Genomic DNA, 15,798 nt, shown 5'->3' with positions numbered 1-15,798 from the left:
CCTTGCAGTGCTATTTAGGGGAGATGGGGGGGGGGGTACTCTTGCAGTGCCAGTGATATTTAAGGCAGAGGGGGGTACCCTTGCAGTGATATTTAGGGGAAAGGGGGGTGGGTACCCTTGCAGTGCCAGTGATATTTAGAGCAGAGGGGGTACCCCTGGCAGTGCCCCGGGTCTCCCTGGCAGTGACACGTTCACTCATCTCCTCCTTGGTAGAAACTTCTAGTTCCTGCTGGAAGTGATCTCCTCCCAGTGCTGACAAGTGCAGGGGGCGGCGGCCTGTGCGCACAGCTCCATCCGGGGCCTGCAGCGGCGGCCTGTGTGCAGGGGGGTGTGTACTCATATATATTTATATATACACACACACACACTGCACTCATTTCAATATACCTACACTCCTCTATATACCGCTACATACAGCCCAGTGCAGGAGCAAGGTGCGTGTGCGGGGGAGAGGGGCGCACACTGACAACCTCTCACTGACTGACACCCCCTCACTGACTGACACCCCCTCACTGACTGACACCCTCTCACTGACTGACACCCTCTCACTGACTGACTCCCTCTCACTGACTGACACCCCCTCACTGACTGACACCCTCTCACTGACTGACACCCTCTCACTGACTGACACCTTCTCACTGACTGACACCCTCTCACTGACTGACACCCTCTCACTGACTGACACCCTCTCACTGACTGACACCCTCTCACTGACTGACACCCTCTCACTGTGAGACTGCAGGTAGAAGGAGAGACAGCTGCACAATGACAGCCGAGGAGCTCAAGGCCGAGAGACCCCAGAACATCAATATGGAGGGGACAGACATCAGCCCCAAAGGGGACCAGGGGGTCCTGAAGGTAAGAGTTCCACGTGCCCCCTGGGGGGTCCCGTGCCAGAGTTCCACGTGCCCCCCGGGGGGGTCTTGTGCCAGAGTTCCACGTGCCCCCCCGAGGGGTCCCGTGCCAGAGTTCCACGTGCCCCCCCGGGGGGTCCCGTGCCAGAGTTTCCTCGTGCACCCCGGGGGTCCTGAGTGCGGGTCACACCCCTATGTATATGTAGCCCCTGAGTGCGGGTCACACCCCTATGTATATGTAGCCCCTGAGTGCGGGTCACACCCCTATGTATATGTAGCCCCTGAGTGCGGGTCACACCCCTATGTATATGTAGCCCCTGAGTGCGGGTCACACCCCTATGTATATGTAGCCCCTGAGTGCGGGTCACACCCCTATGTATATGTAGCCCCTGAGTGCGGGTCACACCCCTATGTATATGTAGCCCCTGAGTGCGGGTCACACCCCTATGTATATGTAGCCCCTGAGTGCGGGTCACACCCCTATGTATATGTAGCCCCTGAGTGCGGGTCACACCCCTATGTATATGTAGCCCCTGAGTGCGGGTCACACCCCTATGTATATGTAGCCCCTGAGTGCGGGTCACACCCCTATGTATATGTAGCCCCTGAGTGCGGGTCACACCCCTATGTATATGTAGCCCCTCAGTGCGGGTCACACCCCTATGTATATGTAGCCCCTGAGTGCGGGTCACACCCCTATGTGTATATGTAGCCCCTGAGTGTGGGTCCTGGCCAGACCACCTGAATCTCTCTGAGTTGAGCGGCCCAGGAACGACAACAAAGTCTAACTTTCAAAATGGGTTTATCGAACAAACTTCTCCTGTCCAGTCCCGGGGCTGGCAACAAGGGGCATCAGACTTCTGAGAGTATAGCTAAAATTTCAGTGACACAACAGTGCGTGCTCGCCACACACCCCCTTTTTTCTTTCTTTCTTTCTTTCTTCATTTCGACATCAGATACCTTCCCAAGTCTCCGCTCACCGTGTTTACAAAATGACATTAAAGAAATACTTCTAGGTTTGGGATTTTATTGATGTGACCCCTTAAATATACAGTACACTACCATTTGTGCACTTATGAGTGGCTGCAGGTGTACAAAGTGTTACTGTCACAGCTCAGTGTGTGTTGCTCAGTGGGACAGTGAGTTTGACATTTGGAACACTCCGGGGGTTTTGCGTCTGGATCCCCTGGCTGTTTGTGTCTGGTGGCTGTGTCTGTCTGTTTCTGGTCCGACTGGCTGTGTCTGTGTGTCGTGGTGCTGCTCCCTTTTGTTTCCTCGTGTGTTTTGGATTAGTTGGTGCGTGTCAGAGCTCATCACACGTGTGCTCGTGTCTGGCTCTGGGCTGTAACCCTGATCCAATATTAAAGCACAGGTTAACTCCTTCCTTGTTGGAGAAGCCATCACTGCATCCAGGGTAGGGACCCACGTTTATTACATGTAGCTCTGCTGGCAGTGTACAGGGCGCTGCTCTGCTGGCAGTGTATGGTAAAGCGCTGGGCGTGTATGGGACAGTGTTCTGCAGGTGCTTGACGTGTACAGGACGGTGCTCTGCAGGTGTTGGCCACGTATGGGACAGTGTTCTGCAGATGCTGGCCATATAGGGCGCAGTGCTCTGCAGGAGCCCACCTTGTACGGGACAGTGCTCTGCATGCCGTGTATGAGGCGGTGCTCTCCAGGTGCAGGCTGTGTACAGGACAGTGCTCTGCAGGTGCTTGACCTGTACAGGATGGTGCTCTGCAGGTGCTGGCTATGTACGGGACAGTGCTCTGCAGGCGCTGGATGTGTACGGGACAGTGCTCTGCAGGCGCTGGATGTGCATGGCATGCTGCTCTGCGGTATCTGGCATACAGCAAGGGTGCGCAGCAAAACGCGATTTTCCGGGGGGGTGGGGGGGGTTCGTGCAGGCGGTTGCAGTGGCCCCGCGCTCTTCCCCAAGGCATTTAAATTAAATGCCGGGGGACCGTTCGAGGCCTCTGCACCTGTACTTACAAAGATTCAGACGCTTTGTGTGACGCGTTGACATGGCTGCGCGGCGTAATTTGACGCCGGTAAAAAAAGGTAAGGGGGGCGCGAGCACTGGAGGGGGAGCAGGCAGGGGGGCGCAGCTCCAAAAGTTTGCACACCCCTGTTCTACAAGACGGTGCTCTGCGGGCGCTGGTCATGCCAGACAGTGCTCTGCAGGGTGTGTACAGGATGGTGCTCTGCAGGTGCTGGGTGTGTACGGGGCGGTGCTGACCTCACCTGCTTTGGGAGTACTCACATACTAACCTTTAAGCACCGGTTCTCCCTGTGTCGTGAGCACTGAACCGTGGGAGTGAATTGCAGTGTGGTCAAGTGCAGTTGGATTAAGTGTGGAGTTCTAACCAGAAGGTGTTAAACAAGCTCTATAGAAGTACAGTTAGTTGTTAGCACTTTATACTCCATAGGCCGCGCTTATAGTGCTGGCGACGCGACCGATTATTATGAGGGTAGAGCGGGCAATATGTTGCCATGATCGCATGAATAATTTGTTGTCTTCTGGGTGCTCGGGTTTCGGCACATTGCCGGTCGGGTAGACAGATTGTTGGGAGGGTCTGGGACTGACACGGCGGTCTTGGTACACGTTGGCACCAATTGCAAAGTTAGAGAAAGATGGGGGGGTCCTAAAGAATGATTTCAGGGATCTAGGCTCCATGCTTAAGACAAGGACCTCGAAGGTAGTATTTTCAGAAATACTACCAGTGCCATGGGCTACCCCTGAGAGGCAGTTAGAGTTTAGGGAGGTTAATCCATGGCTAAGAAAGTGGTGTAGGAAGGAGAGGAGGGTTTTGGGTTTTTTAGAGCACTGGGAGTCCTTCTCTGAGAAGAGTCTTTTATAGGACATCTTAAATTGGAGGAACAAGCAAGAGGTAATGGCCTAGACCAGGGGTCGGCAAACTGCGTCTCCCGAGCCGCATGCGGCTCTTCCCGCACCTACATGCGGCTCTCGCAGCTTGCCGCTCGCCAACTGCCTGCCTCGGTCACTGTGCTGTGGGAGTGCCCGGCCGGTGCTGGTTAGACCACTACTTGCCACCTGGCATCTCTCCAGCTGCTGGGCTACCTCCTGCACTGCCCAACGCCGGGTCTCTCTGATGCCGATGCGAACCGGAACTCCCAGTGCAACTTCCGGCGTGCGATGATGTCACAGAGCTGGGGACAATGAGGAGGCATGTCAGCAGCTGGGGAGATGCCGGGCGGCAAATAGAGGCCTAAGCAGTGCCGGCTGGGCCCCCACGCAGCACACTGTGATCGAGAGAGGCAAACCCAGCCACTGGCAGCACCAGCTCCCCCCCCCCCCCCCCCCTGTTACAGCCACCGGCAGCAAAGCCAGCCACCAGCAGCCCCAGCCACCGGCAGCACCTCATCCTCTCCCCCCTCCCCCTCACAGCCACCGGCAGCACATTGAGGGAAAGAAGCAGCAACCCAGGACAGTGCGTGCAGGGGAGAGCCAGGTGAGTGTGAGTGAGAGAGAGATAAACACACACACATCTCTCTCACACACACACACACCTTGACATATTACCCAAAAAGCTACTCGCCCCCACTTTTAAAAAAAATGGAATAAATTCCTAATAAGAACTAATAACATTCGTTTTTGATATAACAGTTTATTTATTGTATTACATTTATACTTTACAATTACTCCTTGTTATATAGTTACGTGTGTGCGTGTGAGAAAATGTGGGATGACCTCACTAATCTAGAAAAAAAAGCCAGATGTGAATGACTGGTTTCCTGAATCCCTTAACCAGCGTCTGGATGCCCCCGCTTCACAATATCTAAAGCAGCAATCCCGCCTGGGATCTTACCTGATCCGCAGTCCCTCAATGTCCAGGTACCTCATTCCCGCAATCTATATGTTGGAGGGGAGGTGTTCCCTACCTGTCTTCTGGGTTAGGGGGGATTCCGATGTCTCCCGTGTGAAGCTTGCGAGATCTGGAAGAAGGCAGTATAGGTTATTTCGGTGTGGGTTTGGCGCAGGAGAGATATATAGGGTAAATATGATATCCAGCTGGCAGGGTTTGGCTGTCACGCTTCTCCCTCCCTTCCCGGCCTCTCATTTCTCTCCATCCAGAGAGAGCAGCGGATCTGCGGCCGATGCTGTGCCCGGTGTGATTCTCTCTCACCCCCCTGGTGTTTCTACAGATGACCATTCCTTCTTATTTGAATGCAATTCATACTTTTACTAAGTGCCATAGAATATTCAGGGCACTGTCCTTTGTAGCTTTGAAGTAAATATTGCATCCTAGAATCTTTAATGCACGTGCATTTTAAGTGAAACTTATTTGTCTTTTGTCACATAAATTGTATTTGTGATTATGCTGTTTTTAATTAAAAATCAAAACACAATTTCAGTGACAAAACGTAAAGAAGTTTCACTTAGAACGCGCGTGCGCGTCACACACCCATTTTAACTATTTGCACTCCTATATTTATACTAAGTGTGAATTCCTCGTGTGTGTGTGTGAGGGACTGTGTGTGACTAGTCATTTGGATGACTGACTGACTGACTGGGTTGGTGGCTGACTGACTGGGTGTGTGGATGACTGTATTCACTGGGAAGGGACCATTCATTGGGAAGGGAGTGGGCCCACCTGTACAGGAGAGCTGGCTCCGGTCGCGTGAGCTCCCGTCCTCCACGGCGCAGGACCTTCCGTCCTTCGCGGCGCGGGACCTTCGCGCTCCAAGCGTCTCATCCTGCGGGGCTGCGGGGGGCCCGTGGGAGGTTGCCAGGCCTCCCACGTCGGATCTGCAGAGTGGCAGCGGGACGATGCTCCCCCCTTCCACCGCATCCCGTGGAGTGAGGCAGACGGAGCTCCGGAATGTGCGCTGTGTGTCCTGGAGTTCAGGGAGTCCCGCTGCGGCGCGCGCCCAACTGAATAGGTCTGCCCGCTCGCCCTCAGCTGCCTCCTTGCGCTACACCGTGCCGCGTCTGCTCCTCATCTCCTTGACACCGCGTGACGTTGTGATGTCACGTAGCGCCCAGTTGGCATGGCGGCGCGGCCATTTTCAATGCAGTTGGAGGAGAATGCATGTATTTGAGGGCTGAGAAGGAGGGAAATGGCGGTATACGCTGCACCCCGCCGTAACACCTCGCCAGCAGGTAAAATGCACTCGCCCCAGGCAGGCGTGTGCGCGTGTGTGCGTGTAATTTGTACAAACATTTGAACAGAAAAACAATTGGGTTTTTTTTTTTTTTTTTTTTAAAAGGGACTTATTGTGAGATGCATTTTATTCCCCCACATACTTTAATCAGAATTAGGGAAAGGAAAAAATAAGTTTGTCGTATGTTAATGCTTATACAGTATTGTATATACCTATTAGTGTGTGCACAGTATATGTGTGTGTTTGTGGGGGTGTAATATTCATGCATGTGTTGCGGCTCTCTGAATATTTTATAAAAATTAATATTATTTTTTTTTTATTTTTTTTTTAGAAAATGTCTCTTCTGCCTTGAAAGGATGCAGACCCCTGCACTAGGCATAATAGATAGAAATGGGGAAATAGTTTTTGGTAATGGGGGTGGCGTGAAGGGAAGTGGGAGTTTGGCAAGCAGGGAGGCACCCATATTAAATACAGATAATACTAGTAAACTTCTAAAGACTAAATCCAATTGGGGTAGAAAGGCAGGAGCAGATAAGATAACAATAGCACAGACCCCGCGAGCGCGCGAGCAGATGCCCGACACCCGGCTCGCATGCTTTGAGCGCCAGCGGGGACTCAGCCTTAGGCTGCGGCCCCGCTAGCGCTGAGCGCGCTGGCGCTCAAAGCATGTATGGCAGTGTCCTGCGTCTGCTCGGGAGGGGGGGGGGGGCGACATTGCCGAATATTGAGCGAGCGGGATAATATTTACCTATATATCATCTTGCCGAGCACCGCCCGCTCAGCGCTAGCGGTGCCGCAGCCTCATGCAGGAAGCGAGACATATAAAATGGGGGAGCATGAATTAATAGCTATAAGGGAGAAATATGATATCATAGGCATTACTGAAACATGGTGGGATGAAACGCATGACTGGGCAGTTAATTTAGAGGGTTATTCCCTTTTTTCGAGCGATGAAGCAAATAGAAGAGGAGGGGGAGTATGTTTATATGTTAAACCAGATTTAAATCCTATTATAAGGGAAGATGTTTATGAAGGGAATGATGAAAATGTAGAGACTTTCTGGATAGAAATTAGCAGTGGAGGTAAAAGTACAAAGAAAATGTTTGTAGGGATATGCTATAAACCACCAAATATCTGTGAGACTGAGGAAGCCAAAATACTTTTGCAAATGGAGAAGGCATCAAAAGTAGGTCATGTTTGCATAATGGGTGATTTTAATTATCCGGGCATAGACTGTAGCAAAAAGATTAGCATTACAACTAAAGGAAACAGGTTTTTGGGGGTGGTTAAAGACAATTACATGGCCCACATAATTGAGGAACCAACCAAGAGGGGGGCAATACTGGATTTGGTAATATCACATTATATAGAAGTAATAACAACAAATATTCAGGTCAGAACATTTGGGAAACTGATCATATCGTGATCTCATTTGAAATAAATTATCAAAAACCATATTATACAGCTTCAACAAAGATATTTAACATTTTAGAAAGGCAGATTTTAATAAATTGAGGAATAATCTGCAAGGAATACAGTGGGATGACGCTAGAAAAAAGAATGTAAGATAAACATTCTGTCTTTAAAGCACACTTATCAGTGTATACCCTTGAGTAATAAGTATAAAAGAAACAAGTCTAAACCAATGTGGCTAAATAAACAAGTAGGGGAGGAAACGGAAAGGAAGAGACGCATTTGGGTTTTTTAAGTCAGAAGGGACGGAGGCATCGTATCAGAATTATAAGGAATGTACCAATAGTTGCAAAAGGGCAATCAGATTAGCCAAAATTGAAAAGAGAAAGCAGGATTGCACTAGAACCTTAACAACAAAAAGATTAGAAAAGAGAATATAGGACCCTTTCAGTGTGAGATGGGCAGGCACATTTTTTGAATATAAGGAAAAGGCAGCGGTATAAAATAAATGCAAATAATTTGTAACAGGAAGGAGTCAATTGCAAAAATATTGAAACAGGAGGAAGCCACAACCTCCTATATTAATGAACAATCGGTTAACTGAGGAAGAAGTGCATAAGTCGGCCAGATACAATTAGAGTAAATAAAGCACTTTCCCCCGATGGCGTGCACCCAAGGGTTCTTAAAGCAGCACTCCAGGATACAGGTTGCATTTCTTTCTTTTTTGTTATTGGTTTTAAACAGGGGGTCTCCAGAGCTGAAACCCATTCATTTCAGCTCTGGGACCCCCTGCTTCCAGAGATACGTACCTTTTGTAGGTGCTGCAGGGATCTCTGTGAAGCTTAAATGTCCAGGTCACGCTGGCCAATAGGAAGCGGCAAAGGATTGCGTCACGGCATCCTATTGGCCCGCCATTATGTTAGGCACACTAACCTGGCTGCAGCGATACCGGCACCCCTACAGAAGTAAGTATCTCTGGCAGCAGGGGGTCCCCAGAGCTGAAATTAATGGGGTTCAGCTCGGGAGACATCCTGCTCCAAGCCTATAAAAAAAAATTAAAAGCAAGCAATGCAACCTGAATGGCTGCTTAAAGGAGCTAAGTTCAGTAATAGCCAAACCATTACATTTAATATTCAAGGACTCCCATTTCCACAGGCTCAGTGCCACAAGATTGGCGTAAATGGGGCCTATATTTAAAAAGGGAACTAGATCACAACCGGGCAATTACAGACCTGTAAGCCTAGCCTCAGTAGTGAGGAAGCTACTTGTAGGTTTAATTAGGTTGATCATATTCTTCCCGGGAAAAACCGGTACGCATGTGTGAAAGGTTAGCGCCGGCCGAGCATGCGCAAAGTGAGTGTTACTGTCACCTAAATACTTCCATGTAATGATGTGTACAGATGGTCTAACCTTTATCATGGTGCTCACCTCCCTGTCACATCTGGCTCTTCTCACCTCATAGCTCAGGGTTATTAAATTCAGTTATTGCTGCAAAACCGTACCCACAATGCAAAGTTCTGTGTGGAAGATCATGTGACCAGGCAGGCACTAGATACAAGTATTTTCTCATAGTACAGAACGGATTTATTGAAAAAAAACCACATGTAGGTTATTTCTTGAACTGCAGCTGTAACAGTCACAAAAAGACAGAGCAAAGGCCATTAAAGTCTGTCCCGTCCCCAGCACTTCAGGGTGACACGGGCCATAGGAGACCAGTAACACTGCGTTCCTCTCTCTCTCTGCAGCTGATCAAGAAGGAGGGCTCAGGGGGCGAGACCCCAATGATTGGGGATAAAGTGAGTGTGCATTACACAGGCTGGCTGCTGAACGGGACCAAGTTTGATTCCAGCAGGGACCGGAAGGACAGATTCACCTTCGACCTGGGGAAAGGTGAGTTCTCCCCCTGTACTGGGGACAATGTATAAGGAATTGTTTAATGAAAGGGCGCGTCGCAATATCCGAATCCCTAGCGGTATATGTAGGTGCCATTATTCATGTTCTTTTGTACCGTGTGCATCACGTTTATACATATGAAGCAGTAGGAATTGTCTGCATCTGTCTTTTTTACGCCAAGAAAAATGAGTGGTGGATATTTGCAATTCGCATGTATGCCCCGCCTCTAACTCCACCCCCAGCGCCATTTTTCCCTCCGTGGGGGGGGGGGGGAAGTTGTGACCGGTGTTGCACAGCACATCGATTTTATAAATTTCCGCAGAAAGACGCATAAATGTTTTTGCTGTGCACCAGTTTTACAATAAAAATGCTTTTATATAGCTCACCTGACCCTCGGTATCACACGGTCTCCCTACCCCCCGAAAATATGTGGATACAAAGTATCACAGCCAAATGTCACGTGATCTACAGGCCAATATGACGTTTTTGGCGATTTACTATTGGTCAACGCCAGCGGCCATGTTGGAATTCTCGTGAGGCGCGTGTGCACCGGAAGTGGTTAATTATTTGGGGGTCCCTGGTGCGGGAAGTAATGCAGGTCAGCGCCGAGGGACCCCTACATCCAAATATCTCCCATTGCTGCTTAAAGTGAAGGCCCCAAAACCTAGGTTCACGTTTTCTTTTATATACCGGTACCTAGTGTGTTTATTATTGGAATAATTGCTGTGACGTAAATGAATGTGTAAAACTGTATTGCTTAATGACGAAAAACTTTAATAAAAGTTGCGTTTATATATAAATAAATAAAAAAAGATTCACTTCCAGCCGCTGTCCTGATTCGTATATACAGGGCAAGATTTATTTATTATTTTTACTTTTTTTTAATATGTTTTACATGCATATACAGTAAATATATCGTGTACAACCCAACAAACCGTCAGGAAGGGATCTGCGATATGTGAAATCTTGAGAACCTTCTGATACATTTGATATCGGTCTGAGGATTTCCCGATTTCGCAGTGCGAAGGTTGCGTTACCTTTTATCTCCTGGGATTCTGGTACCTGCACACTTGGCCTATTTGGGGGGGAGTGTGTAAATGGCTTCTCTCGTGTGATGCATGTTTAGGGTGTCTGAGGCTGGTCCTTCCTGGGTTTGCTTTCCCCCCTCCACCGCCCTCATTCTGCACCTTGTGCCCCTGTCCTCCGTCACAGGACAGGTGATTAGAGCATGGGACGTCGCCGTAGCAACCATGACCGTAGGGGAGGTTTGCCAAATTATCTGCAAACCGGAGTATGCGTACGGAGCGTCGGGGAGCCCCCCGAAAATCCCACCCAATACCGTGCTGGTCTTTGAGGTGAGATGTTGTACATGGGGGGGGCAGCATCAGCGATTAGGGCCCTGTACATGATACCCCCTGCCCCTCTCGTACAGAAACCTTCCCCCTCCCCGTGTCACTCCAATACAGAGACCGCCCTCTGTGCCCCTCCCATACAGACGCCCCCACTCGTGCCCCTCTCATACAGACCCCCCTCCCGTGTCCCTCCCATGCAGACACCCTGTGTCCCCCTCATATAGTGAAGCCCCCCGTGTCTCCCTCATATAGTGACGCCCCCCGTGTCCCCCTCATACAGTGACGCCCCCCCACGCCCCCGTGTCCCTCTCAGACAGTGACGCCCCCCCTCCATCGTGTCCCCCCCAGGTGGAGCTCTTCGAGTTCCATGGTGAGGACCTCTCAGGAGAGGAGGATGGAGGAATTATCCGCAGGATTCGGGTGAAGGGGGAGGGGTATTCCAAGCCCAACGAGGGGGCTGTGGTGGAGCGTAAGTATCCCGGGGCGGGATCACAGGGGGATCTCTTTATGCTCCGTGTGTAAACCTCCAGGGACACTAAACATTATCAGTGGGGGTAAAAGTACAAAGAAAATGTTTTGGAGGGATATGCTGTAAACCAGGGGGGGTGGAAACTTTTTTTCCCCTGCGCCCCCCTGCCGGCGGTTCGCCTCTCTCCGCGCCCCCCACCCCCAAACCCCCACCCCCCCCACGTCCCTTACCTCGGCTCCGGCGGCATGACGTGCAATAAAAATCAGCACAGAGTATGTCTTCGTAACGGCTCTAAGTATATAACATGGGGCCCTCCAATTATTACAGCTGCCACGTAATAATTGGTATTCTAGGCGGTGAGGTGGCTTAGCTGCCAGACCGGCCGAGCTGTGTATAGGGGAGGGTCAGGGGTCAGGGTGGTCTGCTGGTTTGGCACATGGACTGTTATTTTGCCTGTAATAGTAATAACCCCCCCCCCCCCCAGAACAGGATTATTACCTGAAGAGTGATCTGTCCAAAGTCGCACACAGCACTGTGTTTTCCCACTTCAAAGACAGTGCCCCTCCTCTCACAGCCCCGTCTCTCTTTGCAGTGCACTTGCGGGGAACGCACGCCGGGCGTGTCTTCGATGAGAGGGACTTGCAGTTTGATGTGGGGGAGGGGGAGGGTCACGGGATCCCCCCCGGGGTGGAGACGGCCGTGCAGCAGATGGAGAAGGGAGAGGAGGCGGTACTCTATCTGAAGCCAAAGTGAGTGCGCAGAGGGAGCATTGCGCGTGGCTTGGGACGCCCAGCGTGCGCGTGGCGTGGGACGCCTAGTGACCGTGTGACTCTCTCCTCCTTTCCTTCTTACTCTCTCCATCCATCTCCCCCCTGTCTCTCTCCCTCTCCTCTCTCTGTCCCCCATTCCCCCCCCCCTAGGTACGGGTTTGGCAGTTCAGGATACGAGAGATTTCAGATTCCCCCCGGAGCTGAACTGCAATATGACCTCAAACTCAAGAGCTTTGAGAAGGTGAGGGGGCGAGATACTGACACCGACTATAAATGACAACGGCCTGGTGGGGAGCAATGTTGTGAGAATGGGGGGGTGAGAGAGAAATGACGGAGATGAGAGCGAAATGACGGAGAGGTGCGTGTTGCTGTGGGATGTGTTGCTCTGGGTATAATGTTGGCGTGTCCCGGGCAGGCGAAGGAGCCGTGTGTGTATGTTGCTCTGGATGTAATGTTGGCGTGTCCCGGGCAGGCGAAGGAGCCGTGTGTGTATGTTGCTCTGGATGTAATGTTGGCGTGTCCCGGGCAGGCGAAGGAGCCGTGTGTGTATGTTGCTCTGGATGTAATGTTGGCGTGTGCCAGGCAGGTGAAGGAGCCGTGTTTGTGTTGCTCTGAGTGTAATGTTGGCATGTCCCGGGCAGGCGAAGGAGCCGTGGGAGATGAGCTCGGAGGAGAAGTTGGAGCAGGGAGCGCTGGTGAAGGAGCGCGGGACGCAATTTTTCAAGGTACAACAAGGGAAGAGCCACTCTGACCCTCTGTCTTATCTGGGTGACCATGCCCACTCAAACCCCTTCACCATCTCTGTCTCTTTCTCATACACATAACCCCTCCCACCCCCCAATGCACACACTAACCCCTCCTGCCCCAATACACATAACCCCCTCCCCTCAGTCCAATACACATAATAACTCCCACCCAATGTACACATAATACCCCCCCCCCCCCCAATACAATAACATGCACACCCCTCTTACGTGGGTGGCCTCATCCGGGCAGATACGGAAGTTGGGCCCGACTTTCGGGCGACCCAACCTCTGTCCCGTGCAGGGGTAGGACTTATGCTGCAGGCCGGGCCGCAAGCAGGGGGAGATGGGCCCGCTGCAGGAAGGGAGAGCTGGGGCACGGTAGCCGGACGCGGATGTTGGGCCCAACTTCCAGCGCTGGCCTGGCCCCCCTGCAGTCGCCGGGCCCTGGACAATTGTCACGGCTCTCCGCCTCCCTCTTGGCAGCCCTGGGTAGCTCCGCTGGCTGATACTATACATCTCATATGCACTGACCTTGGCCCTTTGCATACGCACTTACTAGAACACCCTCCTTGTTTCTATAAGTTCTCCCTCCCTCTCTCCCTCCCTCTCACTCACTCACTCTGTCTTTTCTCCCCCAGACGGGTCGGTACCGTCAGGCTATTATCCAGTACAAGAAGATTGTGCTGTGGTTGGAACATGAGTCGGGTCTGTCACAGGATGAGGACCTCAGGGCCAAGTCTCTGCTCCTGGCGGCTGCACTTAACCTGGCCATGTGTTGCCTCAAGCTGGGGGAGCCCCGGGGGGCACTGGAGCACTGCCAAAAGGTAAAGGTAGGGGGGGCACTGCCAAAGAGTTCAAAGAAAGAATGGAGCACGGGGGTTGGGGGAGCATTCCCCTCCTTGTCTCTCAAACTCTCCTCCTCCTCTTCCTCCCCCCCCTATACTCCATCAGGCTCTGGAGCAGGACGCCCTCAACGAGAAGGGTCTGTTCCGCCGGGGTGAGGCCTACATGGGGGTGAACGAGCTGGAGCTCGGGCGGGACGACTTCCAGAAAATTCTGCAGCTATACCCTGGCAACAAAGCAGCGCGCGCCCAGCTCGGACAGTGCCAAGTCCGCCTCCGCCAACAACAGCAGAAGGAGAGAAAGATATACGCCAACATGTTCCAGAAGCTGGCGGAAAAGGGAGACACGGTAAGGGGGGCTTCCAGGCAGACAGAGCTTTGCGTGGAGGGGTCAGGCCCTCCCCGGACCAAAATGATCCAATGGCAGCAACATGTTTAACATGAATAAACTTTGAGTAATTCACACTTATTTAGATTGTCTCTGGCTGATCCCTTATGTGTGATATCACTGTGTTCTCAACAAGAGTTTGCACAGACACAGCCCCCTCTCCTTTCCCCTCCCTCCTTGCCTTTACTGGCTTTAACACTGACAGAGCCCCCCCTAGTCTAACACTCTTCCACCGCCCCCCCAGGTCTAACACTCTTTGCCCCCCCAGTCTAACACTTTCCCCAGCCTCTCCCCCCCCGCCCCCCAGTCTAACACTCTCTCTCTCCTGTCAGGAGGAGTCTGTGAAGATCTCTCAGGAGCCGTCCCCTCAGAGTGACACACAGATCAGCGAAGCAGCAGGAGGCGAGGAGGGGGCCGCAGAGCGCGGGACGGACGATGCATAGAACCGGCCACACCCTCCACTTTTATATTTAAGAATCCAACTCTGATCAGGACACGGATTTCTCTACTTGACGGGAGGTTGGGGGCGTGTGGCAGGGCGGGTGTGGACACGGTACAGACCCCATCCTCTTTCTCTCGGGCTTCGGTGGCATCTTTTTCTTATCGAGGGGTTTCTCTTCATTCCGGCCTCTTCACTTATTCTGTCTCAGGATTCTCTGCCCTCCCTCCCCCATGTCCTGCTCTTCCCCACCCACCCCCTGAGCCAGAACGGATCTGGCACGCACCGGGATACGTCCTTGTGGATTGTGGCGGTGCCCCTCCCTCCTGGAGACCTCTCCTGCCCCCTCTGGCCAGGGGCGGAGATGCGGTCTTACCCTGGTTGCTCCCGTAATCTCCCACTGTATTTTAGCATCCGGCTCAGCTGAGATTCCCAGCTTGACGTGGATCATGGGGAAGCTTAAAACTTGGCTCATCCTCCAGCAGGAATCTTGCAGGGGTTAATGAGATGGGGTGTCCATGTGTTTTTATGTTTGTTCTCTGCTCTGACCTCTCGTGCCCTTCCTCTCCCCCTTGTATTATTGTTCCTTTTGTGTTAATTTCCTGTAAATTTAAAATAAACAAGCAAGTGATTTTCACGTCTGCAACCGGAGTGTCCCTGAGATCTTCCCTCTGCTCCGGTGGTGTCTGACGAGAGGTCTGCCTATGAGAGGGGCTATATATAACCAAGTAAGGCACCAAACCATGAGACATATATATACACACAGTAAATGTCAAACTATCGTTCACCCTCTAATTTCATCCCACATAATAAAGAAAAAAATGGTCAACGTTTCGGGCCTACATGGCCCTTTTGTCATGCCCCTGACACAGTGCATCTCACAGTATAGGCTTCTGGCAGTTTGGGTGTCATCTCGCGGCACATCCGATTTACAATAGGCCCGGAACATAAGACACAGTACATATTACATCATTCTCATTTCACAAAATCACAGACCTCACGTAGGTCGTACGCTATCCTACAAGGCACCAATCCCCAGCCATAGACATATATTATATTGATTATTTATTTATAAAATGTTTTACCAGGAAGTAATACATTGAGAGTTACCTCTCGTTTTCATGTATGTCCTTATGATGACAAATACATGGTTACATTAAATGAACATATACATTATATGGGTATACATTATATATAAAGACATTGCATGAAAAGTTAAAGATAATATGTTTATAGGCGTATGTAACAGTTACAGACCAGATTAAAGTGTGAGACTGCTTTATTTTTGAAAGAATTTAGACTGATGTCACGTAAGGCACACCTATGATCACGTGACCTGCATAAAGGACAAGGGTTAATACACAACTCTTTAGCTGGCCCCCACTTTTCACCTTTGCAAAGGTCCCTCAAATTAACAATATCTCCCCTCAATCAGTCCCCATATACAGTACCATCTGTCATGAACAGCACACAAGTGAGCACGTGACTTAGATATGTAACCAGGCTTA

The 15,798-nt window shown here is 51.1% G+C and overlaps 1 protein-coding gene across 3 annotated transcripts; it reads left to right on the top strand.

Annotated features, from left to right (window-relative positions):
• The first annotated feature begins 200 nt into the window (after positions 1-200).
• On the top strand, positions 201-14,936 carry FKBP4 (FKBP prolyl isomerase 4). 3 transcript variants are annotated; one of them, XM_075602313.1, is made up of 11 exons: positions 201-328; positions 743-858; positions 9,137-9,281; positions 10,497-10,639; positions 10,985-11,105; positions 11,698-11,854; positions 12,026-12,116; positions 12,517-12,600; positions 13,260-13,445; positions 13,573-13,812; positions 14,184-14,936. In XM_075602313.1, the coding sequence occupies exons 2-11, from the start codon at positions 766-768 to the stop codon at positions 14,292-14,294; spliced, it is 1,371 nt and encodes a 456-aa protein (XP_075458428.1). In that variant the 5' UTR covers positions 201-328; positions 743-765; the 3' UTR covers positions 14,295-14,936. The 3 variants fall into 3 exon arrangements, with proteins under 3 accessions (XP_075458428.1, XP_075458426.1, XP_075458427.1); XM_075602311.1 differs by having other exon boundaries at positions 284-434; XM_075602312.1 differs by lacking the exon at positions 201-328 and having other exon boundaries at positions 454-858.
• The last annotated feature ends 862 nt before the right edge of the window (positions 14,937-15,798 follow it).

This window comes from Ascaphus truei, chromosome 5 (assembly GCF_040206685.1).
Source record: "Ascaphus truei isolate aAscTru1 chromosome 5, aAscTru1.hap1, whole genome shotgun sequence".
Taxonomy (NCBI): domain Eukaryota; kingdom Metazoa; phylum Chordata; class Amphibia; order Anura; family Ascaphidae; genus Ascaphus; species Ascaphus truei.
The sequence above is the reverse complement of the archived record's forward strand: the minus strand, read 5'-3'. Positions and strand labels throughout refer to the sequence as shown.